We start from the raw sequence: 15859 nt of genomic DNA, 5'->3' as shown, positions 1-15859 counted from the left end.
CAGCGCTCTGAACGCACAGAATTACACAACAGTTCACCCTGTATCAATGTAATCTGTCCACGTCCCTCCGGCCTGATCAGTTCACAGACGATGATTAGAAACTCACACAGCAAAACATGAAAAACAAAATCTAAACAGTGGGCCTGTGGCTCGCCATTGTAAAAGGAAAGGGTTACCCGCACTTCCCTTCTACAATGCCGCTGTCAATTGCGACAGCTGCATGTAAGGAGTGTGACACAGGAAGATCGCTCCCTTTATGAGTCCATCTGCTCTCCATAGTGCGATTGCATTATGCCAGTTGTTGCTACAACAATTGAAGGCCTTACAATGGCCTTCGGACCTACCATAGATCAAATCCTAATAGACTGTGCCTAAACCGTGTCTGAAGCACACTGATAGGATTAATAATGCTCTGTACTACATAAGTAGTTTACATAAGTAGTGCAGGTTATTATCTGAGATAACGTGATCACATGTTCAAGAAAACTTAATAAATACTGTAAAATAAACTTTTTTTAAGCATCCCTATAGAGATTTTACTTTTCAGTTTGGAATGGTGCTATTAATCTAAGGTCCCTGACTCTAGTAATATTCTTACCAGCCATCGTCTTCTGTTCTTCCCAGCAGCGCTGGTCTAATGCTGCCATCTTGTAACTGCAACTTCTGCCCGATCGGAAGTCAGAGGTAACAGTCACGAGCTCTCAATGTCAGTCTAGGTGGGCGCCGTTCTGGCTTTGTTCTGGCTCTCATAGACTTACATTGAGTTGTGACTTCTGGATCATTCAGCAAATACTGGAGTGATCTGGCAGGTCTCAACCAGCAGAAGGCAACCAGAGTGGCGCAGAGAACAGATGAAAACGGCGGCTGGTAAGTATGAGAATATGGACAGGAAACTTAGATTAGTAACACCACTATTGGAGTGGTGCCTTAAAAAAGAAGTTGTTTCATCTAATAAAAAAAAAACAAATGCCCCCCAAAAACTAATATTTGGTATGGCCAAATCCATACAAAAAAATACCTCATTTATCCCATATGGTGAACATTGCAAAGTAAAAATACAAAAAACTACTCCAGAATTGCCATTTTAGTTCATTCCACTCTATGTGAAATTAAAAAAAAATAAAAAAATTTGTGTGTCCCAAAATTGTATCAATAGAGCAATTGCCAGAATTGCATGTTTTGTTAATGTTGCCTGCAAAAATGGAATAAAATGTAATGAAAATGTCGTATGTACCAAAAATGATTGAAGTGAAAACTACAACATGCTAAAAAAAATGTATAAATCAGCCGCCAAACAGCTCCATTGACAGAAAAATATTAAACTTATTGCTTTAAGAGTATGTTGGCACAAAAATGAATTATTTTTTTATTGCAAAAAAGTCATAAAATGTAAATAAAACTACATACATTTGGTTTCACCATTATCATGCTCACCCACCTAATGAAGCCAACACTTTATTTGTGCAGCAAATGAAAAGCATAAAATTTAAGTTTGGACAATTTTTTATATGCTCTTCTGCAGGAGTCCTTAGTCCAAGATGCTTTGTCTTCAGACAGAGCCCTGGAGTCTTGAGAACTTGAAGTTGAAGAAGCGTTCCTTGTAGAATGAGGCAGTGTTTACAAAAACAAACTTTTAAAAAGTTGTCAAGGCCTTACAAATTTTGGTATCCAGTAATGATGAGTGGTTTGATCTGCAAAGGTCAGTACCTCAGTTATCACAGATTAGCAGTTACTAGAGGAGCACATTTTGTAAGGCAGACTTGTTTTCCATCTCCAGAGTTACTAGTTAACTTCTGTAAGGCAGGCTTCACACTCGCATTTGGCAGAGCTGCGGACGGCAGCCTGCTTCCTCCATGAAGCCCCGCCCACTGCTGCACCTCTTCCTTCAGCTCCGCCTATGTCTGCATGCGTTCTGTGTACCCTATCTTTAACGTTGGGTATGCAGGCCATGCGGATGTATGCGGATGCCTCCGCATGCATCTTCACGCTGCGCTGACCTGCGTCAAACGCAACATGTTAGGATTTTGTTGCCGTCGGCGCACCATGAAAATGACACATGCGGAGGTATCCGCATGCATCTGCATGGCCTGCGTACCCAATGTTAAAGATAAAGATAGTGAACGCAGAACACATGCAGATGTAGGCGGAGCTGAAGGAAGAGGCGCGGCAGTGGGCGGGGCTTCACGGAGGAAGCAGGCTGCCATCCGCAGCTCTGCCAAATGCTAGTGTGAAGCTAGCCTAAAGTATAAGCTCTTATGATCAACAGGTTCCCCTCACTTCTGTAAAGTGTTAGCTCTTATGGTCAGCGAATTCCTTTCACTCTCACTTGTAAAGTATAAGTTCTTATGGCTAGTGGGGTCCTCTATCTCTCCTGTAGAGTGATGTCCTTTCTCACCTGTAGATTGTAAGCTCTTATGGTCAGCAGGGCCCTCTGTCGTCTGTATATTGTAAGTTCTTATGGTCAGTGGGGTCTTCTCTGTCTTGCCTGGAAAGTGTAAGCTCTTATGGTCAGTGGAGTCCTTCCTCTCTTGACTGGAAAGTGTACTCTCTTGTGGTCAGTGGGGTTTTCTCTCACCTGTAGAGTTGAAGCTCTTATAATCAGCGGGGTCCTTTCTCTCTCCTGGAAAGTGCAAGCTCTTATGGTTAGTGGGGTTCTGTCTCTCCTGCCGAGTGGAAGCTCTTATGCTCAGTATGGTCCTCTCCCTCTCCTTTCCCCCATGTGCATTTTCTGAGCAATCAGAAGCTTTCCAGTATTGCGATTCATGCAAATTTATTCACTGCAAAATGATTTTTAGGGGAAAATATGGTGGATGTCAATTTCAAAATATCTGCTCATCTCTATTATCCAGCATGAACTGACCTTGCTGTTCAGAATTCATAGAGGAACTCTTTACTCATCTTCATTCATCAAGTCTGTGTCTATGTGACTTTTGTTCTACTGTAGCTACCTGTGCCAGTGAGTAAAATACACAAAATCGAACATACCTTGCTAATTATAACATCTTATCATCTGCCTCTGCTCCCTCACTAATCTCACTAACTCACCCCTCCCCTTGTCTGACCACAACCTACTGACATTCTCTTCCCTCTCCTCTCCCAGTGTGCAACCCCCACTCCACAAACTCACTCACCCTCGCAGAAATCTCAAACGCCTCAATTTACAATCACTCTCTGAGTTTCTTCTCCCTCTTACAGACATAGTCTCCCTTCATGATACAGATGCTGCTGCCACTTTCTATAACACCACAATAACAGCAACACTCGATTCGTCCTCCCTGCTCATGCATAGCAAAACTCATACACTTAACAGGCAGCCCTGGCTGACCAACTCGACCAAAGAACTGAGACAGGCTTTCAGGATCGCTGAGCGGAGATGGAAGCGATCCCGCTCTGCCGACTACTTCACTGCATACAAGCAGTCCCTCACCAGCTTCAAGTCCTCGCTCACTGCCGCAAAACAAACTTCTCATCTCTCATATCCTCCCTGTCTCACAACCCTAAACAGCTTTTCAACACTTTTAATTCTCTACTCCGTCCCCCCCGCACCCCCTCCCTCCCCTCTCATTTCTGCTGAAGACTTTGCCTCCTTCTTTAAATAGAAGATCGATACGATCAGAGAAAGCTTTGGCCCACAGCGCCCAATGCCCCTTTTAGCTGCTCAACCCTGTTCCTCCAAAACCAGCTTCATCACCATGGCAGAAGATCAGCTCTCCACCCTCCTGTCAAGATCATACCTCACCACTTGCACGCTTCCGTCCCATCTCATCCCTAACCTCACCACAGTCTTCATCCCAACCCTAACACATCTCTTCAGCCTATAACTCACAACAGGTGCCTTCCCCTCATCCTTCAACCATGCCAAGATCACACCCATCCTCAAAAAGCCCTCCCTCGACCCATCCTCTGTGTCTTTACTGGAAAAACATGTCCATCTTGAACTGTCTCCCACCTCTCCTCCTGCTCCCTCTTTGACCAGTTACAATCTGGCTTCCGACCCCATCTCTCAACTGAAACTGCCCTAACTAAAGTGACCAACGTCCTACTAACTGCCAAGAGCAAGCGACACTGCTCTGCCCTCCTTCTCCTGGCTGTGTCTTCTGCCTTTGACACTGCAGACCACTCCCTTCTGCTGCAGATCCTCTCATCTCTCGGCATCACAGACTTGGCCCTATCCTGGGTCTCATCATATCTGACAGACCGAACATTTGGTCTCCCTCCCCCACACCACCTCCTCACTCCGCCCCTTGTCTGTCAGTGTTCCTCAAGGCTCAGTTCTGGGACCCCTACTCTCCTCCATCTACACCTTCGACCTGGGACAGCTCATAGAATCCCATGGTATGCAGTATCATCTCTATGCTGATCACACGCAGATCTACCTATCCAGACCTGACCTCACCGCCTTACTTACCAAAATCCCACACTGTCTGTCTGCTATTTCGGATTTCTTTTCTGCTCACTTTCTAAAACTGAACATGGACAAAACAGAATTCATCATCTTTCCCTATCTCACTCTACCCCTCCACCAGACCTATCTATCAATGTCAATGGCTGCTCACTTTCCCCAGTCCCAAAAGACCGGTGCCTCGGGGTGATCCTCCACTCTGCCCTCTCTTTCAAGCCACATATCCTAGCCCTTGCCTCCTCCTGCCATCTCAAACTCAAAAATATCTCCCGAATCCGTGCATTCCTTGACCGCGACACCACAAAAGCCCTAGTGCATGCCCTTATCATCTGCTGCCTCCACTACTGCAACCTCCTACTCTCTGGCCTCCCCTCTAGCACTCTGGCACCACTCCAATCAATCCTACGCTCTGCTGCCCAACTAATCTACCTGTCTCCCCGCTATTCCCCAGCCTCTCCCCTATGCCAAGTTCTTCACTGGCTTCATATCGCCAAGAGACTCCAGTTCAAAACCCTCACAATGCCATACAAAGCCATCCACAACCTGTCTCCTCCATACATCTGTGACATGGTCTCCCAGTACTTACCTACACGCAACCTCTGATCCTCTCAAGATCTCCTCCTCTACTCCCCTCTCATCTCTTCTTCCCACAACCGCATCCAAGACTTCTCCCTTGCTTCCCCATACTCTGGAACTCTCTACCACAACACATCAGACTCTCGCCTACCATAGAAACTTTCAAAAAGAACCTGAAGACTCACCTCTTCCAACAAGCCTGCAGCCTGCAGTGATCCTGAACCTACTGAACAGCCACACAACCAGCTATACCCTCTCCTAGTGTATCCTCACGAATCCCCTGCAGACTGTGAGCCCTCGCGGGCAGGGTCCTCCCTCCTTATGTACCTGTATGCCTTGTTTTTTGCGTATGTTTAATTGTATTTGTCTATATTTGCCCACTTTTTCACATGTAAAGCGCCATGGAATAAATGGTGCTATAAAAATGTATAATAATAATAATCATCTTGTATCAGTCTCTTTTATTGGAAAGAATTAATAGGATTACGTTGATTCAGTATTGCAGCATGTGCTCTGGTTTGTGTTGCCCGTATTGCCAATGTTGTCTTTCATGTGATTATGACAACCAACTCACTGTCCGGTTACTGATTAGCCCTGGTCGCTGACACTTATTACTTAATGACGGCTACAACAGGAGCTGGTCTGACGACTGTATGAAACTTCAAAGGGTTATAAGGGATGATAGATTCTAATGGCAAAGAATGAGCATCTGTCAGTGTTAACGCTGCACGTATTCCATGTCAAGACAGGCTGCTGGCAATTTTATATAAAAATAAATACCTACAAGTGAATGAGCATAGAGCAGTATTCTACCCCCGGAGCAACACGGAGAGAAAGTCAATGTATGCATTCACTGTAGTCAGTGTTAAGCTATTAATCTGGAGACATCAAGCTTGAATGGCCTGAAATGTAATTAGCAGAACCATTCTGTCTGTTTGTTGCTTGGTTTGATAAATGGCTCAGTGATTCACTGAATTTATGAAAGCGCAGAGAACAAAAAACAAAATAGTCATAAAATAGAGTTTATTGAATTTAAAGGGATTGTCCCATGGATGAAAATGATTTTTCAAAGGGCTCACACTGGATAACAAAAAACAAAGAAGGGATTCAAACCCTCATCAATTTCCCTGAGCTGCCTCTCCAATGCTTGCATGATCCCCACTGATCTCTGCATAGTGGTTCTGTCGCACCAAAAATGACATAAAATGCCCACTCAGCCAATCAGTGATTGACATTAGTCACCGCTGCAGGCAGTGATTGGCTTTCATTTCAAGACATGACCAGATAATAGAGATCAAGGGGTAAGAATCGGAGTATGCGTTGTAATGGATCATTCATTCAATAATGAATTAAGGATAAAATCCATCATGGCAAACCTCTCCCGTTATGTTGATTTGTTCGTTCAGAAATATGTAATTCAATTCAATTATATCCCCACATATGGGATTCTTCCCATTTAATTATGGAACTTAGAAAGCTTCTGCCTATTCCTCAATGTGTTTTCTTCATCATTGATGCTAGTTCCTTGTATTCCAACATTGACCATCTGCTGGGATTGGCTGCTTTGGCTTTGTTGTACGTCAAAACACTTTCATCCCCACTTATCAGAGGGATTTTCTTTTGCTCACTATTGAGTACATACTCATAATGTCTTCTCCTTTGAGTATGTGACCTATTGGCAGGTTAAAGGTTGTGCAATGAGGACGAGATTCACGCCCAGCTATGCCAACCTATTCATGGGGCATTCGAGACCCTCCACATTTGGCAGTCCCCCTTGCCGATGGGTCACATCCTCTTCTCTAGGAGATTTATGGATGCGTTGTTCTTCATTTGACAGGGACTCAGGAGGAACCTAATTCATTTGTGTAATCATCTCAACTTCATGGAGCTTGTATTTACATCCACATTTTTGGGCCACCTCCCAGGAATGGTTTGAAAAATCCTGTATCAGCCTTACGGATTCCTGTTCAACTGTAATAGGAGGGTTCATGGTGAGATTGTTCCAATTATTCATGTACCCCCTATCTTTTCTTTGTCAACATGATCTATATGATTATCAGTGGTACTGAATTTCTTAATGTGTAAAAATTTGGTCATGTTGACAATTATTGCTGGCAGTGGTACTATTATTCTTTTGGATCTATGTGCCTTGTTTCTTTCCTCTGCCTGATTATAAAGGTCTATCAATTTAATGACTGCTTCAAGTTAAGGGAGCAGGGAAGTCTGCCTATATTAGCTAGTGGTCTCTAGACTTATAATCAGCTTCCTATCTGGTTAGCTTTTGCTAAATATATGTTTGATTTTTGGTGTTGTGTCATGTCATTTTAATAGTTTTATTAAATGTTATGTTTTTGGTTCCCATTTTTTGCCATTTTCTACTATACCTTGGGTACTTTTTTCAATTGATTTGGGTTTGTAACCCTGTGCTGAGTAGCATTTTGAAGGATGCTTATTAATGATGAGCGAGTGTGCTCGTTACTCAAGTTTTCCGAGCATGCTCGGGTGTTCTCCAAGTATCTTGAAAATCATGCAGCTGCGAGGAATCAAACATAATCTGCGAGTACGCCCAAGATACTTGGACAACACCCAAGCATGCTCGGAAAACTCGAGTAACGAGCACACTCGCTCATCACTACTGTAATGCTTATGATAGAACCAAAGTCTTTGACCAGTCAGATTGTTTGACCAAAATTATGGACAAAGAGTTTGAAAGTAGTAGAGAAGCTCATCACTAAGAATAATGACAATTAATTTGGATATACCTACATTACCACTTTTCACAAGTCCCTTAATGTTTTGAGAAGTTTGCTAAATAAATATTGGTTCATTTTGGGAAATGATCCTGATTTCACTATGCATTTGCCCAAGGCCCATAACATTGTTTTTAGAAGAAATAAAAAATTGAATCTAAAAAACCTTGTTGCCCCAAGCCGTTTTTATTGCTGTATAATTGAAGCAGCTCATTCTAAATATATAAGGTATAGGAATAATGTTTTATGTTGCATTCATCTTTGGATGGTGATGGTCCATCCCTGAAATGCGTATTGTCCATTTAACAGTTGATCCTCATTAATCTGGTTGGTTTCCTCAATTCAAATCTCCCTGTTTGTATCTGTCTTTCATCTCCTTCACTTCCCTGTAAATAATGAATTAGGACGTCTTAGGTGTTTTCTGGAACGTAGTTACAATGACTTTAGGAAAGACCATCAATATCAGATCAGTGGGAATCAAACTTTCAGTTACCTCATTAGGGACTTCTGCACTCCCCATTCATCCCATTGCTTTCATTGTTTGCAAGGCAAACTCCTAGATTTTCTAGTGCCTATGCCTTCACTTGAATGGGACAGAGCTGTCTAATAACAGGCACAGTCACTACAAAATGTATGGAGTTGTAGCAGTGGTGTTCACTGATTAACAGTCAGAAGGGGTATCCATAGTCAAACCCCGACTGATTTGAGAAGATTTTTAATATTGGTAATGGGGGAGGTCTTTTATCTGGGACCCTCATTACTATCTGAAGATCTGAAGTAGAGAGTAGCTATGAAAAGTTTTTCTCCCTCTCTAGAGGACCTAATGCGTCTGTATCAGAAAAGCTAATGACTTTAATCAGTGTCATGTAATGATTCATTTTCCTGCAGGAAAATTAGACATTTGTGGCCAGGTTTCCACACAGATTACAGCTGATTATTAAGGGTCCTAGAAGATTGACATCCTCCTTGGAATATGCGAAATCTCTCTTCCGGAAGTAAGAGAACTTAGACCCTAGCACCTCCTATTCTATGTAGCAATGCTAAAAGTCAATATGTACCCTGTAACGAGCCTTGCCACATGACTTAGGATAAAAGCCAAACCAGACACTCTATTAACTGATATGTGTTTCAGGGTGTTTGTTCCTCAGTGCGAAGCAAGATGTCTGATTTGGCAAAATTAGAGGCTTCTTGGCAGGGGTTTAATGGGTAACGTCTCTCATTGTTGAGAGCACCAAGACAGTGTAAGGATATTTATAGGTCATACAATGCTACTCTGGGAAATGAAAATTACAAATTGTCTCTTCATAGAGGAAGAGGACTTGAGCTCTGTTGCTATCGATTGGAAGTAGAAATCCTAAACGTTAGTATCGATCCTTTAACTATACTTGATACTTGATTACAAGGTTGATATTGACTTTTATAATTGCTACTTCCAATAGGTGACACTAGAGTTCTCGTCCTCTTCCTCTCTGAAGTGGCAATTTGCATGGTCTATGAGTCTGCCTATCCTCGCATGTCAAGCATGTCACGCTCCACTAGGAGAAACATTACCTTTTAAACCCTTACACAGTTTGACACTGACTAATCCATGACTGTGTATTGACACACCCTTTTGACAAATGGAATAATAAAAAACAGTCCTGTGTTTCCAAGAGGCGTAACAGAGGGACCCCACAATATAGAATATTACAATTACATTTTTAATTTAATGGAAAATATAAATATTTATGAAAAATTATATGTTATAAATTCTGGCTGGTTCCCACATATTCTGATGTTTTCACTAATATATACCACCAAGAGCCCATATATTCTGATGTCATCACTAATATATACCCACCAGGAGTCCATACATTCTGATGTCATCACTAATATATACAACCCGGAGCCCATACATTCTGATGTCATCACTGACTGCTGACGTGACAGATGTCCAGAAGGCAGTCGTTGACACACTCCACAAGGAGGGTAAGCCACAAAAGCTCATTGCTAAAGAAGCTGAATGTTCACAGAGTGCTGTGTCCAAGCATATTAATGGAAAATTGAGTGGTAGAAAAAGGTGCACATTTGGAGAACCCAGGTTGAGACAATTAAGTAACCTGGCCACATACATCAATGTCCTGTGTAAGCTTCCTAAGCTTACCGCTTCCTCCTTTCGGTGGGTGCCCATAAAAAGAGGGGTGCCACTGGTTTGGGTAGTTGGTGCTGGATGCCCGGAAGACGCAGATGTTCTAATTCCCAGCGAGCCAGCAGAAGGGTGAGACTCTGTCATTTGCATCATCTTGTGTATTTGCTTGGACTGTACTATATGTTATTGACTGTTGTTGATCAAATAAAGTATCACGCCTTTGTGTTACACTCATCCTCTGCTGTCTGAGTAGTTTTATGACCACGGGAAAGGAGTATGAGCATTCAGTGGGATAAGCCCAGGTCTGTGCGGTCTTTCTAAGGACAGCCAGGACAGCGGAAGAGAGCACCCACTGACCCTCGTGTCTCTTCATTTATTTTTTTTTATTTTTTTATGTTGTTCACTGGCAAAGGCCAGGAATGGGTGGATTAATGTGTTTTGATAATTTTTATATTTTGATGATGTGGTTAACAATAATATCTAAGGTGTTAAATTGATCAAGATCAGAGTTATCTTTCAGTTCAAGATTGATGCCAAAGGATTACTGTTGGACATTATTGTGGTGTTAATAATATTCAGTTTGCTGCTGGCACAATGAGGAGGGAATTCAGCTGTCACTATTTATAAGGGGCACGCTTCCTGCTATGTAATAATGAGCTTTGTCCTCCAGTGCATCGCAATGAAAGAAATAGCTTATTACTCAATAAGCGCTGCCATCACGCAGAGCACAGGCAATGTCTGTATGTCCGCAACAACGTACCGGAATTCAGTTACTCCAGCTAAGAAAATAAATCATCTCATGTCACTCATTAGATGGGTGACATTATATCGCTGAGGGTCATTCCCTACTAGCACATACACAGTGTTCATCTCAGTAAATGAATTATGTCATCAGTGTTTGTGTCAGTAAATGCAGCATGTCAGTAAGTGCAATAAAATCAGTCTATCAGTAAGTGCAGTATGTCATCCAGTGTTTGCTTCAGTAATTACTAGGCATCAGCGAACTCAGTTATCACTCGAGTATCACGGTGCTCGAATGTACTCATTACTCGGTGAGTAATGGGCGGTGCTCTATGTAATACTCAAATCCCCGCCCCACCTTTTTGGCACTTGTTACACAGCCAATAAGCATGCATGGATTACTGGTGCGTCACTGTAATGCCGTAGCCATCTTGGTTGCAGCATTAAGGTACCGTCACACTAGGCGATATCGCCAGCAATCCGTGACGTTGCAGCGACCTGGATGGCGATATCGCTGTATTTGACACGCAGCAGCGATCTGGATCCCGCTGTGAAATTGCTGGTCGCTGCTAGAAGGTCTGCACATTATTTGGTCGCTAGGTCGCCGTGTATCGCCGTGTTTGACAGCAAAAGCGACGATACCAGCGATATTTTACACTGGTAACCAGGGTAAACATCGGGTTACTAAGCGCAGGGCCGCGCTTAGTAACCCGATGTTTACCCTGGTTACCAGCGTAAAAGTTAAAAAAACAAACAGTACATACTCACCTGCGCGTCCCCCAGCCTCTGCTTCCTGACACTAAAGCGCCGGCCCTAAACTGAAAGTGAAAGCAACAGCGGTGACGTCACCGCTCTGCTGTTAGGGCCGGAGCTCAGTCAGCGTCAGGATGCAGAGGCTGGGGGACGCGCAGGTGAGCATGTACTGTTTGTTTTTTTAACTTTTACGCTGGTAACCAGGGTAAACATCGGGTTACTAAGCGCGGCCCTGCGCTTAGCAACCCGATGTTTACCCTGGTTACCCGGGGACCTCGGCATCGCTGGTCGCTGGAGAGCGGTCTGTGTGACAGCTCTCCAGCGACCACACAGCGACGCTGCAGCGATCGGCATTGCTGTCGCTATCGCTGCAGCGTCGCTTAATGTGACGGTACCCTTACTGTGATTGGCTGGCCATGTGACATCATCAGGGGTTATAAAAGAACAGGCACCACCCGTCTCGGCACACTGATGTCACTGCACAGCTCTGTGACACTTCACATTGGAGGGAGAGAGCTTGTTTAGGCCTGTAGTGTTGATACTGGTGCTGAAGCTGAGCCATCATACTAGCAGGCCTTCTAAGGGCTAATCATTTGCTTTACTGTTTGTATCACATGCAATCTGCATTTCGACTTGGAAGGGAGAGAGAGTCACAAAAGTAGGGAGAGTGACTGAATACAATCAATAGACAGGGATTAGGGCTGTGCAATCCAAATAAATAGCTGCATTTTTTGAAGGAGGGATGAAAAAATGCAATATATTTTTAATCCATCGAGTATTATGTGAGTTGTGTTACTTTTTTGTGTTATATAACACTCAAAAAAATCATTAAAAAAATACCCTAAATTAAAATTCTTATCCTTACACTACTCTGTGTTCTGGATTAATTTTATATATATATATATATATATATATATATATATATATATATATATATATAGCAAGCCAAAAAGCATTTAAACATTTTGCAGGGCTTAACTTTTCAATCATACAGTATTACGTGGCCAGGGGTAAATCTCTGTGATCTATAAAACTGAAAAAAGCATTAAAAATTTTTCCAGGCTTACATTTCTCAGCCATACAGTTTCACATGTGCTGTGCTACATTTCTGTGATATCTAACACTTCAAAAAAAGCGTTAAAAAATTAGCTGGATTTAATTTCTTACCCATACATTATTCCGTGATCTGGGGTAAATTTCTGTGATGTTATCTAACACTACAAATAAGCAAATTGGCTGGATAACAGTTCTCATCCGTACACTATTCTGTGGTCTGGGGTACATTTACTGTAATCTATAAAAAAGTGAAAAAATGTGTTGAAAAATGTTGCATTCTTAAATTTCTCAGCCATACAGTGTTACGTGGTCTGGGGTACATTTCTGTGGTATATAACACTCCAAAAAAGTGTTGAAACATTTTTCTGGATTTAATTTGATTGTAATTCATACACTTTTGCATACTTTCTGTTACATTACGGTGATATTAAACTCCCAAAAAACACTTTAACTGCTGCAGGTGACCAATTTTTTTTTCTTTTATTAAAAATAATCTTGGTTTCAAGAGACCTAGCAATTACAAAATGCATAAGGCATGCGATAAGGTACATGGAAGTGGAAGTGCAGATGATGGTGCACGCAGATGCTGAGGACAAGGGGCAGCTGCGACTATGCCTGTTGCTTGAGCACAAGAAAAACATCCATTCACGACACATAGGTTCCTGTCCCACTTTTCAGGGAGGCACGGTACACCACTTCTGAAGCCAGATCAGTGCAAACAGGTGGTTGGTTGGATAGCAGATAATGCTTCCAGCAGGCTTGGCAGCACTACCCAGTCTTCCACACGGTCCAGTCTCACCAGCCTACAGTCTGGATCACTTAATCCTTACCCTGATCCTCCGTCCTCCCACCATGAATAATGATCCCACACTAGGACATTCCGAGGAGCTCTTAAGAACAACATTTCTTGATAGTGGGCTCTCAAATGCATGCTCCAAGAGGGACAGGGGGATATGTTGTTTAGTGATGCACAAAACTTAGAGCTGCCTCGACCACAAGAAGATGACAGTGAAGAACGGCAAATTTTGGCTAATTAGGAAGATGATGATGAGGCACAGTTGCAGGTGTGTGCAGTGGAGTGTGTCTGTGGTGAATGTGTGAGGTGATTGTGTGTATTGTGTGTGTATAGTGTGTGGAGTGTGTGTATGCAGTGTGAGTAAAATAGTGTGTGGAATGTGTATAGTGCATGCGTGTGTAGTCCATGTAATGAGTGTGTGTATACCGTGTGTGTATGAGAATTGTGTGCATATGTAGTGTGTGTGTAGTATGTGTGTAGTACATGTAGTGTGTGTAGCCGGCCCGTGTGTCTTTGTGTTATGTATAGCCTGTATGTAGTTAGTGTTTAGTGTCTGTAGTGTGTGTATAATGTGTGTAGTGTGTGTAAAGTGTGTGTGTATGTGAACTGTGTGTGTATGTAGTGTGTGTAGTATATTTAGTGTGTGTGCAGTCGTGTGTGAAGCGTGTCTGTTTATATTATGTATAGTCTGTATTTTGTTTGTGTGCAGTGTATGTAGTATGTGTATAATTAGTGGGTGTAGTTATGGTTTAGTGAATGTGGGTTTAGTGTCTTTAAATTATATGCAAAGTTAAATAGAAAATTAGATATATAGATATAGACAAATATTCATGGAAGGAACTAATCTAAAAAAAAAACTGTTGTAAAAAATATATGTGAAATCTCTGTGTGAATATTTGTAGTAAACCTGATTGTACATCTCTAATTTTCCCACCAGCGTCCTGAGATACTAATTATACCTTGTGTGCTGAGCTGAGCTGAGCAGTCAGTTGCTGCCGGTCATAATCTTACAAGAAAATAGTGTTACAAAAAAAAAAAAAATGATGACAACATTATAAAAGAAACATCAAGTTGTCAGCAGTTTCTTTAGATATTAATACTGTAATCTCATAAAAGTACAAGGTCTGGAGTGACCTTCGCTGTTTGATTAACAACACACATTCCCCCTTTAGACGTCCAGAAATTGCCTGGAAACTCAACCTCCAGACCTTATTTTATTTAATTAGTATCCTCACTTCAACATTTGCCTGGCCGCCTCCATATTGCACAATGACCCGTTAGGCTGCAGGTTCATTTAATCATGAATTGTGTTCTTTACGTGACATCTTCGGGTTACTGTTATAGAACTGAATAGCAACCTGGAAATTAATCACCTAAATTGCGAGGCATCTATTCAGGAGCGTCCCACCAGATTTAGGGCCCTCATCATTACCTACAATTTCATGTTACTCCGCATTAATAGGCAATTATTTTTTTAAATCTATAGACCGCGGTTAATAAAAGAACCACCATAACATGATACGAGCCCACTTTACATATTTATTGCCATCATTTCCATCATAAATAGCTACTTGTGGAAATATGTTTGCTTTCACTCTCGTGTAGATGAGATTTTCAATTGCCGTGGAACGTAATAATAATATTGGTTACACTTTTATATCGTTTTGCTTTGCCGCTTTACTTACAGGGGTTTTCATATCTTGTAGGAGTATTTGTAACACAGGAATTCACAAGTTTCCGGATGTCACAAAAATCTTCTCGATAGAAGTAAATTTCATTTTGTAAGTATATTATTATATATATATATTTTTTTAATTTTATGAAAAGGCTGTTCGTGTATGTCCGTACACTAAAAAATGGTTACAATTAACTATTATTGTTAATTATTGCAATTTGGTGAGGGTCACTATAGAAAGAAATTGGTTGTTGTTAAAAATACATGGCACTAAGTCGTCCAAAAATACTTATAATTTGTGAAAACTTGTTAGAAATGTCTACAAAGAAAAGAAAGAAGCAAAAAAAGAGACAGAGTTGTTCACATTTAAATAGCTTTTATTTGTTTCAATTAACTATTTATTAATTTTTTTAGTTTTATATATATTTTATTTTTGTATTTGTAAGTATTTATTTTTCTTTTCCTCTCTCATGGGATATGGCATGAGCAGGTTGGGTTACATTTGTAAATTATATTTTTCTTTTCTGATTCTGTTATATATTTTATAATTGAATAAAGGATAAAGAAAAAATCCACAATATATGGATTTTTTTTTTTACCACTGTTCACTCCACGTCTAGTGTGGTGAAATCGGCTGTGAATTCTGGCTCAGGCTTAAAGGGAACCTGTCACCACGTTTTTGGAAGATGGGATAAAAATAGCGTTAAATAGGGGCAGAGGTGGGCATTACATTAGTGTGTTTGTTATGCGTTTATTACCCACCTAAGTTGCCGAAATACCTTTGCAAAGTCTCCGTTTTCGCCTGTCAATCAGGCTGGTCTGGTCAAAAGGGCGTTGTCTTCCCCCAGATTTTGCGTAGTTTTCCGTTGGTGGCGTAGTGGTGTGTGCATGCCCAAGGTCCCGAATCCTCTGCCAGGGGATTTAAAAGAGCGCGCTGTTCGTTTTCATTGGTGATCGGTGGGCGCGGCCATCTTCCTTTGGC

At 41.7% G+C, this 15859-nt stretch overlaps 1 protein-coding gene across 2 annotated transcripts in view; it reads left to right on the top strand.

Moving 5' to 3' along the window:
* The window catches only part of LHCGR (luteinizing hormone/choriogonadotropin receptor), a 272805-nt gene that overhangs the window by 197328 nt on the left and 59618 nt on the right, over positions 1-15859 (top strand). For both annotated transcript variants that reach the window (XM_077282451.1, XM_077282452.1), the window contains one exon: positions 14909-14983. In XM_077282451.1, the coding sequence (XP_077138566.1) occupies positions 14909-14983 (75 nt within the window). The remainder of the gene's footprint in view (positions 1-14908; positions 14984-15859) is intronic.

This window comes from Ranitomeya variabilis, chromosome 2, assembly GCF_051348905.1.
Source record: "Ranitomeya variabilis isolate aRanVar5 chromosome 2, aRanVar5.hap1, whole genome shotgun sequence".
Lineage (NCBI taxonomy): Eukaryota > Metazoa > Chordata > Amphibia > Anura > Dendrobatidae > Ranitomeya > Ranitomeya variabilis.
Note: the sequence above shows the minus strand (reverse complement) of the source record. Positions and strands in the feature narration are given on the sequence as shown.